At 34.4% G+C, this 21,251-nt stretch overlaps 1 protein-coding gene across 1 annotated transcript in view; it reads right to left on the bottom strand.

The window, feature by feature from the left end:
• NCAM2 (neural cell adhesion molecule 2) overlaps positions 1-21,251 on the bottom strand; it is a 308,946-nt gene that overhangs the window by 62,752 nt on the left and 224,943 nt on the right. The window contains exon 12 of the mRNA XM_027795129.2: positions 12,926-13,099. Coding sequence (XP_027650930.1) covers positions 12,926-13,099 — 174 coding nt within the window. The remainder of the gene's footprint in view (positions 1-12,925; positions 13,100-21,251) is intronic.

Raw genomic sequence — 21,251 nt, 5'->3', positions numbered from 1 at the left:
CCTTGTAGGGCAGAAAGAATTACTTGTATTTCAGTTTTTCCTGCCTGTTTTTCTGCTGTTCCTAATGTGGAGATCCTGTTGTAGAGCCAATATTCCATTTGAAATTTGCAACACAAAACTGGAGTTGAAAAGGGTCTTCTACATTCCAAACTCCATCTGTGATTTCTTTGTTACTGAGAGATCTTGAGAAAAAGGTGAGGTAGGCCTCCCTGAATTCATAGCAGACAAACCTTGTATCTTCTAAGCATGAAGTCCACAGTAGTTTCCACCGTGCATCTGGAATACATTAGGTCAAATATGTATATGGTGGCTAACAGTGCGGCAAGCCCAGAGTATTGAGGACCATATTACTGTTCAAGAAAGGCAGGTATGGGAGACCTTGGTACATTCTGGCAATACATTGATATGTGACATGGGTGACTTCCCACCTGAGTCAAGACACCACACTTCTGCATCACCACAGTCACCAGCAAACGGGGCTTGCCAGTCTGAGGGCAGAACCGTGCCCAGGTGCACAGCTTTAGATGGAGCTGATTTCCACCTGACTGACTTCACAGAGTGAGTTCAGATCTGTTTTCAAGAGGCTGAGCAGGCAAGCTCCTTTCGGTGTGACACAACTGCCACTTGAAGCTGGTAAAACTGGGTAAGCATCTGGTGACTGCTTTTAGTAGAGCAGGGTGTAAGTCAGATCCAAACAAGCAACTTCTCCTAAAATAATAACTGATTACTGGTCCAAATATCTTGACTTTTTATCACAAAAAAACACACAAAACCCACCACAAAAACCCCACCCCTCCACCCAAACCTTACAGAAAATGCTTTCAAAGGCTAAGAAAATGACAGTTTACTTTTAATTGCACCATCTTCCTATTGTCAGCCAAGTTCTGCCCAGCTACAATGATCTTTTTTATCCTTTGAGACTTTGCAACAGATTTAAGATATTTCATGAAACTCCCTAGGTTTTTTTACTTATCACAATTGTTATATTATTATATATATAGTTTATATTATTACTAGTAATATATATTATTATATATATAGTGAATTGTTATACAATTCACTAGTTTTCTTACAGTGTTACAAAACCGCACTGTGTTAGAGATAAAAATAAGAGATGGCCTTTCTTAACTAGATGGACATGAAACACCTAAGAAAATTAACATTTTTTTTTTATTACTACAAATATATCTGTACTATCACAAAGCTCCAAGAGAGATATATCAAGAATTCAGGAATTCTTAATGCTAAGCCAAAGGAATATCTACAGAGCACAAAAATTTCTAATGCTCTGCTCATAGAAGTAGTGATTTTTTTTAACAGGCAAATTAATGTGCGTTAACAAGCCTTGCATGTCAATTGAGACTGCTATTTGAAACTCCCAACATTTTTCAGTTTTAATTCTGCATACTAATAGTACTAAACAGAACAACATATATAAAATCTACATCTTTTCTCAATTTTACCAATGTACAATTACGTACTATAAAATACCAATTACTTAATTATTAGAAATGTAATGCATGATTTTCTCTTTTCTAAACTACTTACTCATTTTTATGTTCCAAACAAGCCACTAAGCCTGAATGCCAACAAAAGTGATTTCCTATGCACTTCTCTTGAATGGTGCATTATCACTGACCAGATTTTTTAAACTCGAAGCTCTCATTAATACTAATTGTCCTATGACCAATTTGCTGCAGTCTTGGAGTTACCTAAGAAGCAGGTTATGACATAGGAGTTCTGTCTGTCATTCCTCTAACCTATGCAATTTTCAACTCCAGAGTACACAAAGTGTGAGAAAAAGATACTCTACGACTACGTGCTCTGTTACCAAATGCAGGAGCTGGAAAAAATATCACCACCACCACTTGAGGAAAGAACAAACCAGCTCCTGGTGATTGCTATCATCAAGCATGTCATCCTCACAGCAACAAGCAAAGGGACTAAAATGTGATGCCAAATGTGTCTTTTAGTGACATTCAGTACTGTCAAAAAGCAAAGACCTCAAGGTTGACATGAGTGATGATTTCAACAACTGTTCTTTTGCTTCTTACATGCAAAGATAATTTTCATTCATAACTTTTTCTTCCTCATCCCCATTCTATTTCTGCATCCTATACTTTATTTCTTGCCAACGGAGAAAGAGTAGAGAGAAAAAAAGTGATAAAAAGGAGATTAATTTAGTGATATCATGAAATGTAATACAGATAGGGATATGCTATCTCTCCGTTCTCATTGTTGAATGCAGCAGAATGCAAACTCTGTTCATAACTACTCTGCCTTTCAGTGACCTTGAAGATACTTAAAGAATATGCTATCCTCCAGGAACATTTTTCTGTTTCATATTAAAAATGCAGCAGAAGTTTATATATGTATAAATATTCCATAAATGTAGTTTACCTTTTTGTAAGCATATTAGCAATGCAAAATAAATGCAGATGAATACAATACAGATTTGAAAGACAAAATTTGCAGCTGCACCATGTGTTTCATTTATCAGTTACTCATATCCAGTATTGCACTGCATCACTTTTAACAAGATTTACCTTTCCAAGCCAGATCAGCAAGACCTTTACATCAGTTCAGAATGTGCACTGCAAATTTGCTTCAGAGTGTCCCATCATAAAAAGCCCGAAAAGGTCTAAACACAGAGTAGCCAGGAGTAATCATAACAGACGAACAACAGGTGAAATGTATTTGGAAAAAGGGATTCTCCACTTAATTGCTTCTTAAAATATTTACTACATGCTTCTTGAAATCAAAGTATCTTGCATTTGTTCTTACAGATTTCAAAGTCCGTGTTTTTAAAAAAAAACCACACTTGAACATAAATCACGTTTTGCAATGAGCTTTGACTGTTTCACTAAATGCAATTGCAAAAACAGAATTACAAGCTACTGAAGAGGAGAGAAGCCTCAGATATTGGCAGTGTTTATATCTACATAACACTCAGTTGCTTTTAGTTATGAACTCCTGCTGTGAAGTAAATTGTCTGGGTTCTCTTCTTATGACATTTTCTTTAGCTTTGAATTTTGAAAGTACATTTCATTCTCCTAATGTTTTAGGTCTGTGTAAAAATATGAAATACTTAAATGTAGATTCCCCTTTACGTTTCTTCTCACTTTCCAGTCCCTCTAATTGGTCCATGTAATTTATTTTAAGACATTTATTAACAGACCAACCTTACCACCCACATGAGACTTTTACAGCAAAGATTAAGCTGGACAGAGGCCAAGAATAGTATAGAGACAGAATGAGAGGGCTGAATAACTTTCTTACATGCAGGTGTACACACAAATTAATTTCAATAAGAAATGATCTTTTCCCTACTATTTAATAGTACTATATATTGGTTGTAAATTGCATCCATTCTATCACATTTTTTTCTCTTAATTGTATGACATATTGCAAATGGTATCACACAATTTTATCCCAAGAATTCAGATTTATTAACATTAAGGACTTCTTATTTGTAGGGCATCTTACATCACTATAGCTTAATAATATATGTATATGCAACTCCCGCATTCTTGTAATTTGAAAGTTGGTTTAAGTTGAGAAAACTATTTTTGAATCCACCTAATTATACAGTTTCTTTTGAAAAAGAAAAGTCATGAGTTTAGGCTTAGCAATAGTACCATAAGTATTTTAACTTATATTAGGAATGATCTATTTATTTTTTCAGTATTATCATTTATTACCTATTGACAACAGACAATTTCTTAAAAAGTTAAACCGTTAATTTAAGTAAATTTGACAATATGACAATCAATGTGACATTTTAAAATCCTCCATGTTGTGTCTGAATTGCTCAGGTACAAGTTGGGTATAAAGTGGCAACAAATTTTTGGGGTTTGGTTTTCCAGTTTTTTTTAATCCAGGTTTTCAATGGTCTTAAATTGACTGCCTAATGGTCTGCTAAATGGAGAACCAGATTCCAAAGCTGAATTCAGAACCCAGGAGTGTTTTCTGAATGACTTATGGCATCATTTAACATGTACAAAAATCCCAGAGACTTCAGGTACTTCTAAATTTCTGCAATACATACATGATATTCCAGAAATGAAGAAACACTTCTCAGGAATAGACAGTGTCATTTTAGACCTGAATGTGATCACAATTTATGTCATAGGAAGCCAAATCTGACAGATATGCCAAGGAATTCAATATCTCAAATACTTACTAAAAATGCATTTCCCCAAATTTTGACAGGCAGCTACAGGAACAGGTTAATGAACATTTTTTTCCTTCTGCTTTTAGCAGCTTGCACTAGACATTATTGAAGATTTTCAACTATTAAAACAATTTTGAATGCTGACCTAGGCTACCAAAATATTCGCAACTTATTTCTGTTAGATCTACAAATTATACAGATATACTATACTTAATCTTTAAACTCATTATGAAAACTATTTAATGATATGGGGTTCATATCCCTCAGGAATCCATTTGAAAGTCTTCCCAGTTTAAAGATGAAGTATTGTTACACTGGGAGAGCGTTTTAGTAATCAATGGGGTACATACTTTCATGCTTCAGTACAAAAGAAGCAAAAAGTACAAACCCTAAAATCTAAGATGTAGTACATGACAATTCAATTTCCTCCCTGTGACAATAATAAGATCCAGTAATTGATATATTTTACCATAAGAAAGAATATCTTTTTCCATAATGGTGTTTCTGAAATCTCAGTGGAAAACCATGTACTATAAAATTGTAGTCTTCTGAGAGAATATCTGTTTGTGTGATGTCTCTCAGAAACTCTTGCTTGAAGACAGAATATGAAGTTCAGTAGTTTTACCCAAAACTCTTAACTGCACAGACACAGGAAAAAACACCATTTCATTGCTTGGAACATTATATGTACTATAAAAAGTAAAAAAGAAAATGGAATGTCCTTATTTTAAAATCACTGAATATTTTTTGACTAGAAGAATTATAATAAGGTTTGCCTACACTCAGGCATGCCTTCTCACTGGCATAGCCAATTCAAAAGTAAAAAGCATTACAGAGCTAGAACACTTCAAGTTTTAATTACCTCATCAACACTGGTATGTACATAACTTCCTCTAACTTTAAGGACACGTATAGTAAAAAGAGCAACAGTACCAAGCATAACACACAGCACAGCAATTCAAAAGCATATCTTGTGTAACAGAAAATCCTTTCTCTACTAGAACATGCCTAAAAAAAAATATGTTAAACGCATGTGAAAAAATAGTACAGATGAGACCTTGTTTAAGAAATGCCTTGTTTCTCAAACGAACCACTAAATATGTAATTTCCATTAATAGAGAAATTCAAAACTCAGGACAAAGCCCTAACAAAACTTGGAAGCTGGCTTTGCTGTGACCTGCGGGGTTTGGAGCCAATGATCACAAGGTCCCTTTGCTTCAAAATTATTCTATGATTTCACAAAGTACATGAAATTTAATGTACTTAGATGAAAAAAAATGAACTGAACCTGCTGAGATTTGAATGTGAAATAACAAAGAATTACTAATTCCAGATTTGATCTCCAACTTGTCAAGAAGCAGAGAGAAAAGAAGTTGTTATGTTGAAAGCAAGTACCCGCAGTAGTGCTTAAAGTCTGAGAACCCCTTAATAGTTAAAACCAAAATATTACATTTATTGATCTTCAATTTGCAAAAGATAAGATGCTGTACAAACTTTCTTAGTATTTTTTTCTTAAGAAAAATGCCTTTGATTCTTTCTATATGTTATGTTTATTTTTCAGATATGTAACATAATACCACTTGTAGTCCACCTGTCAATGGATTTCATTTTCTTGTACAAAGAACAGACTTCAACATTTGTTAGGCTGTAATGTTTTTCATCCTTTCATTTTGCATTATAATGGAAAGTTTTAAAAACACTTATATTTAACAAAATATTAAACTGCTTTTCGTACATAGCCTGATTATGCTACCGCAAGACTTTCAAAATTGTCTGCTTCAACAAAATACTCAGTAAAAAAAAAAATTGTAAGCATATGTTGATGAAGCATCGCTGGCACGTTTTGATATTACTGCATGAAATATATTTACAAATAATACACTCATTATTGAATCACATTATATTTGGTGCATTATTTCATAAAACATCTACTTTTTGCCATCCAAAGAAGAAAGAGAAAATATGCTTGACGATTAAAATTCAAAAGACATAAACAGATTCAGAAAAGCAGCTTTCATATCATGTTCATTTTCTGTATTCTTTCTTCTACCCCATGTTTTTGGAAATGTAGTTTAACTTTAGATTATATAATTTTTCCATTATAGAAAATATTTTATGTTAATATCCTACAAATGCTGCCTTGTAACTCCAGGAATAATTTGGTTAAAAGACTTGTAACCCAACAGAATACTTCCTGAAAAAAAAACCAAGACTTAGAGACACTAGTTAAGCCCAGCTGTTTTGTTTTATTTGGTGGATTTTGTTGTTTGTTTAATTTTCAGAAAAATATACTATACGAGACATTTTTCATTTTTAAGGTAGAAAGTTAAGAATAATGTAAGGTTGTCACATTGTGTAGTTACCTGAACTTAGTGCATTAAAAATTATGTCAGAATAGGCATTCTTTGAGTAAGTTATTTTTAGGGCATCACTACATATTAATATCCTCAGATTCACCAGTGACTAACATGACTACAGCTAATTTTACATTAATATGCCAGTAGGCAAATGCTTTAAGAAAAAACAAACAAACAAACAACACCTTATGTAAAAAATGGCAAGGTATTCAAAATAGGTTCTGTATTTTCATCTGCCATGAATTTATGAAGTTTACACTGTTAAAGAAAAACATGAATGACTGAAATGTATTGCTTCCTTCTAAACTACAATTTACTTCTCCTTTCTTATTATTGTTTAATAATAGTGTTTTGCAAGGTGTAATTGTAAAGATGCTGCAACTTTACCATCTGTAAGTCCTGCTATATGCACTTTCCTGAAGTAATTTCATGCTACAATTTGCTACCAATATAAGAAATTCTAAATCATCTAGACATTGCTGCTTTAGGAGCTTCCTTAAAAACTCAGAAAACCTTGAACCTTTTTAAAATGTTGCTAAACATTTTAAAACATTAAAGAAATGAGTAGACTTTCCTTTACCTGTTCTTCAAGCAGACTTCCCTATTTATTGAGATTTTATGTAAAAAATAATAATTTAATTTCAAAAATTAAAAAGTACAAAAAATTAGAATTCTATCAAACCATTCCTAAAAAATCATGAAAAGCAATAGATGAAAATAAATATTAAAGAAGCTATTTTGATTTTAAATCTGAGAATTTCCAAACACAAGAACAATACACAAATACTAAATACACTACATGCATGAGATGAATATCATATCAAAAAGCTATTGACCTAATGAAAGGACAGCAGAAAGTTGTGAAAATCTCTTAAAAGAAGACTGCATTTTTTCCCTTTCAGAGAGGGGAGTAAAAATACTTGCTGCAGTTTGGAGGAAGCAAGAGAAAAAATAGGGGGAGACACATGTGAGAGAGAGATTACTGGCTACATAATTCCCCAAATGTGTCTCTCTGTTCCCTAAAATGAAAATGCCAACCATTCACATATCCCATAGGTGAATTTCCATTATCATCTTAATATGGTCTGGGGTTTTACTGTATTATGTTACTCTGTCACCAGCAAATTGAGGGGCACTAGAAATGCAGAAACTGGTTTTCCTTGGAATTTCATTCCTATATAAAATTTAATGCTTTGAAAAGAAAGATCCATTGACGCATTTCTCTGTCTGTCTGTAAATGTGAAAAAGGAATGAAAAATGGCTAGTTTCAGAGGCCATACCCATTATATTCTGAGTTTGACTGACTGCAAAATGAAGTTTTATGTATTCCTGTTGAAGACATACAAGTTTTCAGAGTGTATTTTTTTCAGGTTTCAAGCACACCTCCACAGTGGTTTAAGAACTGTGTATAAGCCAAGTCCTTTTCTTTATGAATGCATTATTTGCTACCTGTGAACCAGAATTAGTAGTGTTTATAATGCTATTAAGATGAAACAAGACCTTGATGGATTTTCGGTTAGTTATACCATTGGTGCTTTCTGAGGGACTGAAGGGACTTTTGGAACTGAATTTCACTGTCATTTTCAGTCTCTGAGTCCATTCCATTTCTTCCTTGGAAAACTCAATACTGTTTGAAAGGGAAAAAATAATGAAGGCTTTTTCTTATTAAGTCTAAGCTGGTTACTCAGAAACTGATAAGTGAACGTCATTAAAAAAAAAAATAAATAAAACTGCACAGAATATTGTGGTAAGACAACTTTTCCCAGCAAAGGTATCTTCACCTTCTCACTCGTTTCTTAGTGTCTACGGAAGAAAGCATGGCAAATGCTCTTCACTGGTTCTTATCTCCTTCTTGACGGTGGATGGTCAATATCCCACACTCAGGGATTTACCAGCTCTCTGGCTGAAAGGATGCAAACTCTTCTCGGAGAATGAACTTTGCCAATATTATGTGCATTTCTGTTACTTCAAGATTAGTGGACTTTGTACTACTGACAGGGTCATAAATGTCTGGACCCTGAGGGCACTGTTAGCTCTGACTGTCCCTGCTCACCCCCCTGTCCTCTGGACTCCAGCCCACAGGGAGACCCTACTGCATTGTCACTGTAAAGTGGAGCTACGAACAGATTTGCAGCTACCCTGCAACAAAACAGTTTGCATAATCAGAAAAGCACCTAACAACTGCAGAGAAATCTGGCTATCATTTGCTCACTGATCTCTTGATGAACTATGATAGTGTTGATTATGACTTTTAAATCCCTAAAGAGTCTGAAGTTGGTGTATCAGAATGATTGCTCCACTTTCTGTGCTCTCCTTCAATAGCTGCAATCAGCACAGACTTCCAAATGAAATCTTCTTCATTATAAAAGACAAAGGAGAGGGAATAGAGAAACAGATATTTTTGGCTACAGCTCCAAGACTCTGGGATTTTCTCTTTAATTTAATCTGAAAACAGTTCAGACTAGTAGAGATTGAGACAAAAGCTACCTTTTGAGGGATTCTTTGAAGAAACTGGCAGCGTTCTTCCTAGATGAAAAGAATTGCAGGCTGTTTGAACAGATTTGCACTGAATCCATTTCATACTCTTTAATTTTTCTGATTAAACTTATTCGTATTTACTGGATGATTGATTACATAAGAATGCCTAATAGCTTTGGTAAGCATCTATTGTATTTTTCATTTAAAAACACCCAGTTAATTATAACCCTACTTGTAGAAAGTTTTATACATAGCTATTGCATCACAATCATAAGAGCATTAATGACTTGTTAGCATTATTATCAATCAATTTCAAAAATCTTTTGGAACATCTGTTCATTATTCATTAACATTTTATTTATAAACTAACTTCTGTAGGCACATTTCCACAATGTTTGTTTCATTTAAAAATATAGTTTTCATTTATTTTATGAGTTTATGGCTGTTCTCTGTGCCTGTATGAAGACAACTACACTATTCCTTCTGGTAATAGTAGAGAGGGACCAGAAGACCCAGTTTAGTCTTGACAATCTCTGTATTGGAAGGCTAAGAGCCTCCCAGGCACTATTTTCTCCTGCATGTAAGTTTTTCTGCCTCTTTCCCCTAAAAGATGGTCTTGGAATTTACACATTACCTACGCTGGCAAGAAAGGGCTGCAGTGCTGTTTTATCACTCCTGAGTTAAATCAGCCTGATAAAAAGACATCCTGTAAAATTTCATCGTAGTTTATCACTGGCTGCTGGGAAAAAATCATGACTCATGCATTATGTATGCATCATTACTTGAGTTGTGCAAGCAGTTAACTGTCCTTGTGTAAACAGCATTTATATCTTAATCTTAGCCATAAACTTGCCCCTTAAATGTGAAAAAAAAAAATATTTTTTTCCACTAAGGAATATTGACCAAGATGAAAATTATGATGACCCAACTACAAATCCTAATACAAAATACTGACTGTGTGTAGTCTAAACATTCTCGTCACTCAGCTGAGAAGATGTTGAGGCATGGTAGAAAAGTGGTCCATAGTTCCCTAAGCACAATGAGAAACTGTCTGTCTCCAAAACATTTATTTTTTTTAATCATTCAGAAGACTTGAAAGTATCCTAAATGTCTCAAAAAGCATAAAGAAAAAAAAAAAAAAGCCTTCATACTAAGAGAAGCTTCTTTAAAAAACCTTTCAGTAACCAAAAAGAGGGTTTTAGAATAGGATATCTCAATATTTTCTTACAATGACATTGTAAGTATGCTAAAACGTAAATGGAGAGAAGTTTAAACATGCTTTAGAAAACTTGCTGAAACTCTCCGAATGCTCAGAAAACAAGCAAAGGCTAATCTGTTCTGAAATCCTCCAGTTACACTTAGCAGTATTTTTGTCAGAAAACCTCCCACAAATACTGTTTTTTGGCATGTCCACCTCCAAAGGCTTTTTCTGCTCCTGGCTGCTCAGTCTGTGTTTCAGTAACACATCTTGTTTTTCTGGTTTGGCCCTACAGCACCTCACAAATAGAACAAGTTTTTAACTCATTATAGAATATATGCAAGAACTTATGATAAATGAAACCAGATCCCTTTTGATTTCTCTATCAAATTACATAGTGTAGCACCAACAAGGTTTACAAAAACAAGATGCCTTCTGCATAGCAAATACTTGAAATTCTAAAGTAGTTTTTGATTTCTAAAGTAGTTCAGAGAGAAATTCAGAAAAAAATACAAGATAAACAATCTCAATCTTTCTATGCAGGGGTATACAAAGAGATTTCAGAAAACATCATGAATTAATTATGGATCTAGCATTAATTTTTAAAATTGCCCACTGTCATCTCAGTAAAGTTTACCTTCCCAATATTTATCTAAGTATACCTATTTGTATACCAAGATAACTTCTCGGGTTTTTCATATTTACTATTTTTTGTCATCACTTGGAATAGTCTTTGATAATACATGCCATTAAGAAGTACTTCCAAGATGTCCAAAACTAGTGTGACCTCTCAGCGTTACAGCTAGGGACAATGACATGAAGAGGAAAATATGTACTTGAAAGAAGGTAAAGCCCCTGAAAACTTCCAAGCAAGAAAGGAGAATAAACTGAAAAAAAGGAAAATTGCACAAAAGGGAGATGTGGGGAAATAACATGACGGCATGCTGAAACTAATACAGCCTTCTTCTCAAAGGAGCTGTATATCCAATTTTAGTAGGGATGGCAGCAGAGATCCTAAATAGTTACAGTCAACTTCACAGTGGTATTGTCTTCATAAGGGCTGCAGATACTTGTACCTGCTACTCTACTCTGCTTTTAAACATTAGAACAATTCAAAGAGATATTGCACTAAAATAATTCCAAGAAGATCAATTAATGTTATATAGAAATCTCCAAATGAATAAAACAACTGTATACAACAACTTAAAAACATGTCATGCCGAAAGAATGTTCAAAAATCAAAGTGTGAACTACTGAAGAAGGCAGCTCCTGTCGACTCCAATAACAACAAGGGTCTGTCAAGTATACATCTTTCCTAATGTAATCGCTGATTTTTTATAAACTTCACATTAACATAAATTATAGGAAAGAAAGTTTTAGGGGGAAGACCTTTTTTTTTTTTTTTCTGGATTTATCTTTAAATTGTGTGATTGCACTCTGCAGTGCCTGGGTTTGCTCTCATTTCAGTGCATTGTACCCTACTAACACAGACTGGTCACTTCAGGTTTTAGTATTTGGTATGTTGTAGTTCTCATCAAAGAAACTTACTGTAAATTCGTTGAAGGAAGTAGCTATGAGAAAAAAGTCTCAAACTTGGTCTGAAACGTAACATGAAAAGAAGAGAAGTGGTACACTAGTGTCCATTAATGTGTAAGCCCTGCAGCTAGAAGAAACACATTGTCTTCTTTAGATCTTCTTGTACTGAAAGAAACACAAGCTATACCGGACTGAAATGAATGCTACTATGATTTACAGTTACTGTGTTTGGTTAAGAAAAACAAAAGATAAAAAGTCATTATGTTTCTTTGAATTTATGTTGATGACATGTTCATTACATGTTTTTTTTGAAATAATGGTAATTTGGAACATGCTCTGCTCAATCCAGAATTTCTGTGTGTGGATTATGGGATGTGAAAGGGAAAAAAATAACACATATTAGATAATTTGCTACATTTTTTCCTCCCATTACTATGCTGATAGCTGCAACAATTCACCTCCTGCTGTATAAATCAGAAGGCTGTTGGGGCTGCTTTAACTTGCCCTACCTGTTAAAAATACCAAGGGGTAAATAAGAATGCAAGTGGTTACTGATCTCTTGAATGTATTTTCTTAACATTACTCTGCATAAACACCCCAACTTGGAACGTACTTGAAGAATTCTTCTCAATTTGGGGAGGCTTACACTGTTTTCTGACTTTAGAGAAGTGCAAAGAAGGCATCTAATGTTTGTTGAAAAATACTTTGTAGATATGCTTTTGAAACAGTCATCATGAATATTAACAGGTACGTAGAAAGGTTACTGAGTAGCTCAAAATCAGTAATTAATGCCCAGGATTAAATATTACATAATAGCGTACCTAAAATTTTTAAGTTAACTGCATATGTACTGCATATTCTCAAACTAACTGCTATGCGATTTCTACTCTTTGAAATTTATAGATTCAAAAATATTCTTATCTACTTGACTGAACAGTGAAAAATGTAAAATAATTGTAATTTTTTTCACTAAACTTTTTTAAAACTAAAAAGTAACAGTTGACTTTTACAAGATTACAGTAAAATTTCTAATTGGTGTAAAGAGGTCTGCATTAAAGTTAACTGAAGATACAGCTACCGGACTAAGACTAATGGAGAAATAAAGAATCAGCATATGCTTGCTTGCTTTCCCTTGACATTCTTTTCAGTTAAAATAATTCCATTTATTTTCTGTATACTTACTCTGAACTCCATGGGAGCGAACAATTTTCCAGGTTTCTGAGGCTACTTCTTTTACATCCACTTGGTAATGATGAATGGGCACACCTCCATGTGAATCTGGCTTATTGAATGAAACTTTGGCAGTGGTTTGTGACAACTCTAAAACTCGTACTCCATAAGGATTTGATGGCACATCTAAAAAAGTACAAACATCAATTTAATAATCAGCAGCAACTAGGCAGACCTAAACAGTTGATAATCTACCTCAAAAAGTCTCCTTAGCAATTTGAAGGGAAGAAAACATGATTATGATACAATAATGTTTGCATTAGATAAAGAACTTAAACTTTCTAATACAGAACTATAAGAAAACCACATTTATTTTCTTGTATGCTGAAGTTATGCAAAAATATTTTCCATTTCTGCCTTTCTTTTATAGTATGATCCTTTTTAATAGCTAATTTAGTCATAAATCAGTGTAAGAGATTATTTGTTTACTGTATAATTATGCGAAAGAGAATATCAAACTTTATATAAAATTTAACAATAAGAACAGTTATGGCTAAATAGATCATTCAGAGTCTGAATTCTTCCAAATAAGATTATGACAAAACTGCATAAATGGTTTGGCCATTTTTATGAAACTCTGAAATACAGCTAAAAACATGAATAAATTTTTTCTTTTTTTGAAAGAGTGGATTCCAGGCTACTAGAAAGGTATATTAGTAGAAAGCTTCTATTCTCTTTCCAGTTTAAGAAATAATTTGTGGAATAGGTTGAAAGAAACATTTTATCTGAAATTAAAAGCAAGTGCATATCTTTCAAAGCAGAAAGTAACTATGAAAACAAAATAGGTGTCTGCAGGCATTGAGATGCTAGATATGAAACAAGAGCAAAAAATTATCCTTGGGGTTAGTACATCTCTAAAAATAGAAACGTTATGCTACTTCTGCAAGTACGACCAAACTGACACATAGAACACAAAAGACTTTCCTTTCTAATTGTTCTGTATTTTAAAGTGTTGTAATTACAAAAAATTGTACTGAAAATACTACGAAGAATTTCAGTTTGTGTGGACAGAAAACCAGGGATTTGAAATACCACTAAAATTTTCTCTTGTGATACATCTGACAATTATTTCCATACCTGCTTATAGATTTGACATTGCTTTTGTCTCCATGGTATAGAAGGTATATTTATAAGGACACGCGAGAAATTGAGCCAAAGCCTATGCACTCTGCCATGCTTAGGGACATGGTTTAGTAGTGGACTTGGCAGTCCTGGGTTAACAGTTGGACGTGATGATGTCAGAGGTCTTTTCCAACCTGAATGATTCTATTATTCTATGATTCTATCATTCAGTTAGTGGGTACTGAACCATTTACATAAAATGTAGTCTTTATTCAAGGGCTGTCAGACAGTTGGGAATAAAAAGAGAATCAATCTGAGCTTCACCTAGTATTGGTACTTGAATGAAAATGAGCCAAAAATTTCTATAAAATATTAAAGAGTGGTTCAAGGACATATTCAGCCACAAATTCTCAGGAAAAGAACATCTGGCAAAGCTGCTCCAAAGGGGCTGATTTTTATAACCTTTTAATAATCAGGCACCTACATTTTTCTAAGAGTTGTCAGAGTTGCTGTCTTAATGCTAATATCATACCTCTGTGACTTTCCACACTTAGCATTTCTGAATATAGGTCTCCTGAAACCTCCAATGCTTGGTGCTCATTGCGTTAAACGTAGCACAGATTTATTCACATGGATGAACAGCTTTAATATCTTTTACTTATAGACACAACTATATGAATCCCTGATGTTAAATATTTGAGTAGAAGGCAAATCTCAGCTTGAGGGATTCAAACTTCAAATTCTTTCTTAATCCAGAAAACATTAATTTCATCAGGATATGGGATGTTGCAAGAAATTTTTATCCTTCTTAGTGAAGCTGTATTACTCTGCAGAGAGGAATTCAAGGTTTATGGTCAGATAGACTGACCAAAGGTAAGCAGTATGCTATGCATCCAGGAGAACACAGATCCAGGTTTTAAACCTTTTCCAAAATTGATCAACAAGTCATATTGTTGTTTTTTTTTTAAAAAAAAAGTAAATCTGTTCAAAAAAACATACTTTTTTTTTTTTTTTTTTCTGTGATCACACAGAAGAATAATTAGTTATATGATTTGCTTGCTAGGTAAGCATTGATCCCTAAGTCAGAGGAGGACGAGGATTAGAACCGACTTGTGACCCCTCTCCTCCAGATTCTCTTTACAGCCAAGAGCAATACTATTTTTTTTTTCCTGCCCAATAGCGACAATACCTTAAGTGGTATTCTGTGTACAGATTCTTTCTCTCCCTAGCTCAAAAGATGGTTCTGAGAGGGGTGGGAAAAATGCAGCATAAGAATGTCAGCAAAGCAGTTCAGGATAGGCAAACTAAAGACTAAAGCAGCATGGCACTGTGTGAGTGATGTGGATACCAAACACTTGTGAAAATTAATATAACTCTCCAGTGCTGCAGATGAACACTCTTTTGATTTAACCGAAAGCTAAAAGGAGCTGTGGATATCTACCATATTTATAAATAATTTCTAAACACTTTTATTCTTTTCCTGTTAAAAGAGTACAAAATGAAACAACTTAAAAATTTAGGGTTGAATGAATATTTAATTACACTTGGGCTATTTTTATGTTAGTTTTTGTATGCTTTTTTTTATACAGCAATTCACTGTTACTTCAGTTTGGATCCAAACAATTATTTGGTCAATAGTATGAAACAAAAATGTGTTATTTACCTATCCACTCTGTTCCTGACTTTCAAAATGTTAAGGAGATCTTCTCCTTGTGTGTATGCCTGCGTATAATTATCTACAGTAAATGGTGCATAGGGAAGAAGTGATCCTTCAGGAAGAACCTTATGTTCTCTACTGCAGATTCAGGTATAATTTCTGCCAAATGAAGATATGACTCCATTTGGTAATAAGCATAAAATTAAGCTCCTGTGAAAACCCAGTAAAATAACTAGCATAACTAGCAAAATAACTTGCATAACTAGCACAATGAAATATGTTTAAAACTCATTTAAGTTTGAAATATGTGCACAGTACTATTTTAAATATGCATCCTAAAATCTAAGCAACCTACACTTGTAGGTAACTTTTATGCAGTTTTCAGAGTTGAAATATATCAGTTTCCAAGAAAAGAGTGAAGCACTTGAAGAAAATACAACAGGAGACACATTCCTAGTCAAAATCAGAAATAAATAGTAACAATTCCATTAAGATACAATAAAATACCTACTATCTGTTTCAGACTAGGTAAATCTTTAACTTTTTTAATGAGCAGTATAATGAACTGAATCTAATTCTGTAGTTCTCTAATGAGTATGAATTTGATCGTGCAAGATTAACAGCCCTCTGGTCCTGATCTAGCTAAACATTCCAGCATTTGAGCTGTCCCCTGTCTGCTGAAATTATTTGGAGTATCGCCATCATTTTCATGTTAGAATTGCAAGGCTTTTGGCTCAATGTTTACCAGGAGTGAAGAATAATTTGCAAAGCTGTATACTTTGAAAGGATAGAACTATGGATGGCTCTTGTTCCTTTTCCTTCTAAACCCAACTGTCCAAATGAATCTTAAGAGGAGTTTATCTATGGGCAGTCATTACTCTTTCATATACAGTTATGCATATAAGTTGAAAGACTAGATGGTAGAAAAAGTATGTGATTTCTTTTCTGTTATCTAAAGATCACTTAGTGATAGCACATATACTGGTATACTTTCTTAGAAATTCCACTGCTAGCTTTGTTGTCATTATACTGCTATCAAAACAAGGGATGTCAGCAAAAGTTCAACCTTTAAATTAAAACAAGTCATTGAAAAGTGTTAGACATTTAGTCAACTTCATCTTTTTTCCACAGTGTCTATTCCTTTAATTCAGTATGTGACTGTATTCACATAAGAATTCCTTAAAAATAAAATAAATAAAAAAATCCCCAAATAATAAGTGTAAAATTGCACTTGACGTATTTTGTACTCAGCAGATAAAGCTGGTTAGCACAAATGAACTTCATGATATATCGGCCTAAATTAAGCAGTATTCATTTGGTTTCAAAAAACATTACTGCAGCTGATAGAGAACTACACACAGAATTATGAGTACATATTTATCTCCACTCATACGTAAATGCTCTTTCAAGTCTATCACTATTATTACCTAAGCTGTTCAATAAATGATCATGATTTATCACTATGGATTCTATTTACAGCTATTTTTTGGATAGTTTTATGGAAGAAAATAATTTTCCTTTTTAGAGTTTAGCAGTCCTAGGTATAAATGGAGAAAAGGAAGTGATGGTGTGAAAGAAGACAGTGTGGTCAGAGATTTAACTTCCAGTTAGCTCTTGTCTCCTATCTCATGTCAATATGTACCTAGTGCAGTCCTGCAGCTTTTCCCACCTCTGTATATATGGCACATATATTGACTGAAAATAACTATGTCTAAATGCTGAACGTAAATGGAATCAGGATCATGTCAGGGAAAGAGATGGGGCTGGGGACTAGATCTTTGGAGTGAAAGATTGCTATGAAATAGTTCATGCTTGTACATCCCCAGAATGGAGAGAAATTCAGTATTAAATCTACAAGTCAGGCTCAGTCTTGTCTGGTTGTCCTTGCTTTGGGAAAACTGCAGTAGATTTACCAAATCACTGGGAATTCTGGAAAAATAAGGAATTAATTAGGAAACAGGACCACAGCTAGCAAATAAATGCAGAAATAACAAATGAAAATAAGATATATGCACACAAAGCAAAACACCATTACTGTGTTGATAGTTTCACACATAGACTTACTGAAAATATGTTGTTGTTTAGTTTTTTAGTAAAAATCATTTAGCTGATGCTGTGGGAGATCGTATCTCAAACTGACTGTCTCAAAGCTTGTTAGCGGGGCTCCTGCAAGACTTAATGGTTGTGAAGAGATAAGGAGCCAACCGCTGCCTGACATTGTGTTTTGGCCAAGGGCAAGGAAAGGCCTCGCCCCCGTGAGGGTCGTGCCTAGACATGGACGATCACCCCACCTACACAGCGATTGCATGTGCCCCCCAGAGGAATGTGGTACTGCCACTGCCTGGGAGGTGGCCCCCCTTGAACGCCCTGTAAAAGGCTGGGCCACCAAACAGTCAGTGGTCATCCAGAGACCCCCACCACTGACGTGAATGGAGACTATGGACTGGCGGAACGCCAGACTGTCTCTTGCAACTCTGTCCTGACTGCTTGCTAGATTTTCTCCTCTGCTGTCTTTCCCTCTCTTTCCTATGGCTATTTGCTTGCCACAACACATGAATGTTTTGGTTATGTAAGTATTTATTTTTTTTTTTAATATATATATATATATATATATATATATATATGCATTTCCTTGATTAGCAGCATTTGTCCTCGTTTGTGTCTTACTCTGGGTATAACAAAGAATCTCCCCGTCTCCAGTCTTCCCAGATCAGAACAGATGCTGCCAAAGATGTGAATGGCAAGTTTTAGAACAGAGAACTACAGTTCAGATCTGCTCATATTTTTGTGGAGGTACATGGGATTTTGGCAACAGCGAGGGAAAAGTTATACAGTGAAAGCAACTTAGGAATCCTTAAAAAAACAATACAAAAATTAAATCATCATCATCCCATAACGTGATCTTGGAACTGAATTATTATCTTTTTTGGGGGGGGGGTGGTGGTGGTGGTTTTTTTTTTACATTACTCTCCAGGGAAAATGAAATCCTACTTCTTTGATTTTATTTTGCTTGTGTGAAAGCCCAGATGTTTGGAGAAAAAAACCCCCATCCATTAACCAGCACCAAAGTGCCAGCACCACAAATCCAGATTAATAAACTGTTAAATTTGATGTTGTAGTCCTTGTCAGTTATCGATCAACCTTATCATATTTTGAGCATGACTTGATTATGTAAAACAGGTTAAAGAATGTCATTTCTGTGCAGCTTAGTTATTGTCTTTCCCATGTCTTCATTTGCTTTTGATGTTATTATTCTCCATATTCATTGACCTTCTCTGTATACAGAATGCTTAAAATATGTTTAATTAAATAGTGGCATGTGAATGCTCAGTATCTAATGACATCATAGAACATATTTTGTTTTTTAATTTGCTTTAATAGTGTTGTAGAAAGGAAACAGATATAGCACCTCATTTCTTTAAGTATTCTTATGTGTCATCACCTCTAAATGCTGTAAAATCCTTGATGTTCTATAATGCGCTGTGCAAAACATGTAATAGGGATGATTTGGCAAGACAAGTTTGAAATTCATCGTCAGAGTTGTATGATGTAGCTAATTTGTATGCTGTGTTCACTGCCTATTAGCATGGTTTGTGCCAGCCGTTGATCCTGTTACACTTAAGGCACTGTATATCTCCGTACTGAGCTGATGTTCCAGACATGATAGGGTGAGACCACAATCTCAGCTTTCATCAAAAAAGAAAGTATCCTTCTAGGTGCAAAGACTGAAAGAAAGGCTTGGAGTATTTATCTGAGCTTTTAACACCTTTGCCATCCTAGAACAGAAGAAAGAAGGGGAAGGGGAAGTCTAGGATGAGTAAGGCCATGAGAGCCTTAGAGGTGAATCATAGTTTAATTTTTAGGGGCTCTGGATTCAGGCTGCTACGTGCAAAATACACGTTAATATTTAAAGAAAAAAAAATTACTCAAAAAATACAGTTTAGCTCTCTGTATCACAACCTTAACCTTTACCATTTTAAGATAATAGATTACCTATTTCAACAACATAATCCTAGACTACTCATGGCCACACATTTTCCTACTTCTTCATACAAAAACACTGAAAACAATGACACTGAGATCTCAATAAAAAGGAAAAATGCTTTGCTAGTTAGTGCCATCTCCATTCATACTGATATTTCACATAAACTATGACTAAAATAGATCTGGGAAAATCTAGGAATATCTGTGCTCATCTCAGGCTCTTACAGCCATTGAGATAATCTGTCACCCTCACCTAGCTTGCCAAAGCCTAAGCCTGTCATAGAGAAAAAACAGAGTACAAGTAGACTTCTAAAACAAAAGGTGTGGTTGTACATGAAGTAAGTAATTTGCAGTGGCAAGAAATGAAAAAGACTGTGGTTCTTTTTGCATTCTACATGTCACTCACACAGCAATTTAAATGTTTACGCAATGAAAAAGAGTCATGTCAACCATGTGGTATTTTTACAAGTTGACCACCGCAAGTCAGATGGTGAGCATATCCAAATAAGCTTTCAAAAAGTGCTGGTTTCTCACCATTTACCAGTAATGGCCAACACCTTTCAGTGCAAAACCTTAAACAGGCTGCAGTTCTTCAATTGTTTTGAAAGGTTTAAATGAAAGTGTCTGGAATTCAGGCTGATTCAGTAGCTCTGTATAATTTAAGTGAATGGTTATAGTTTTCCTGTCATACAAAATAGTAGGGCTGCAAATTGCATCTAAATTCTGAATTTTTTTTTTCTATCATCAATAAGTCTAATTTCTTAAGGAGGGCAACAGAAATAAAGATAATGGCATTGTGACAGTATGGCCACTTTTTAACTAGCAGTAAATTAAAAAATAAAAGGTAACTCTATTCTGCTGAAAAACAGCAAAGCAGAAAAATGGAACAAAACATGAAGCAATGTAATTCCTGCAGAATTTTCAAAGGGAACTATTCATTAAAATGATCATTATTTGTAAAATTTATCCTATCAGCATACTTTGCTTAATACTGTGTCCCAGGGAGAAAGAGTATTTATTTTTCCCCAACAGAGCTACTGAGAAAGCGTGCTACACCCCAGCATTAGTATTTACAATCAAAGCCAGAAGGAAACCCAGGCTTTACTGAAATGCATGAAAAAAAATTATAGGCTTTAATATCAATCATTAGGGCTTCCTAATCTACCAGAGTAAAGCAAGAGAGGTAGTAAAACTAGGAAGAAAGCTGCATTTGACATTTTATAACTGTAATTATTATGATGGTTTTATCCTCTATCTCCCTGGTTGTTTTTCATTTCCAGCTGATTCTAGTTTAAGTGCAAAATTTGTAACAGTGATCTACATTTGTTATTTGCTGTTTTTTCCCCAAAAAATTGTCTATTTAGATGCAAATGATAAAAATGTCAATCTTTTAGGATACTGAATATTGTGCATTACACTACTGTAAGTAGTGCCTAGTACGATGGAGCCCTGACACCCCCAAACTCAGTGTTCCCAGCCTCACATAAATACTACCTTACAAATGGCTTATGTTAAGGATACTGGCTCATTATTATTATTATTACTACAAAACTTGAGTTCGTTCTCTTTTCTGCA

Source organism: Falco peregrinus, chromosome 4 (assembly GCF_023634155.1).
Source record: "Falco peregrinus isolate bFalPer1 chromosome 4, bFalPer1.pri, whole genome shotgun sequence".
NCBI lineage: Eukaryota > Metazoa > Chordata > Aves > Falconiformes > Falconidae > Falco > Falco peregrinus.
This window is presented reverse-complemented; position numbering and strand designations above follow the sequence as displayed.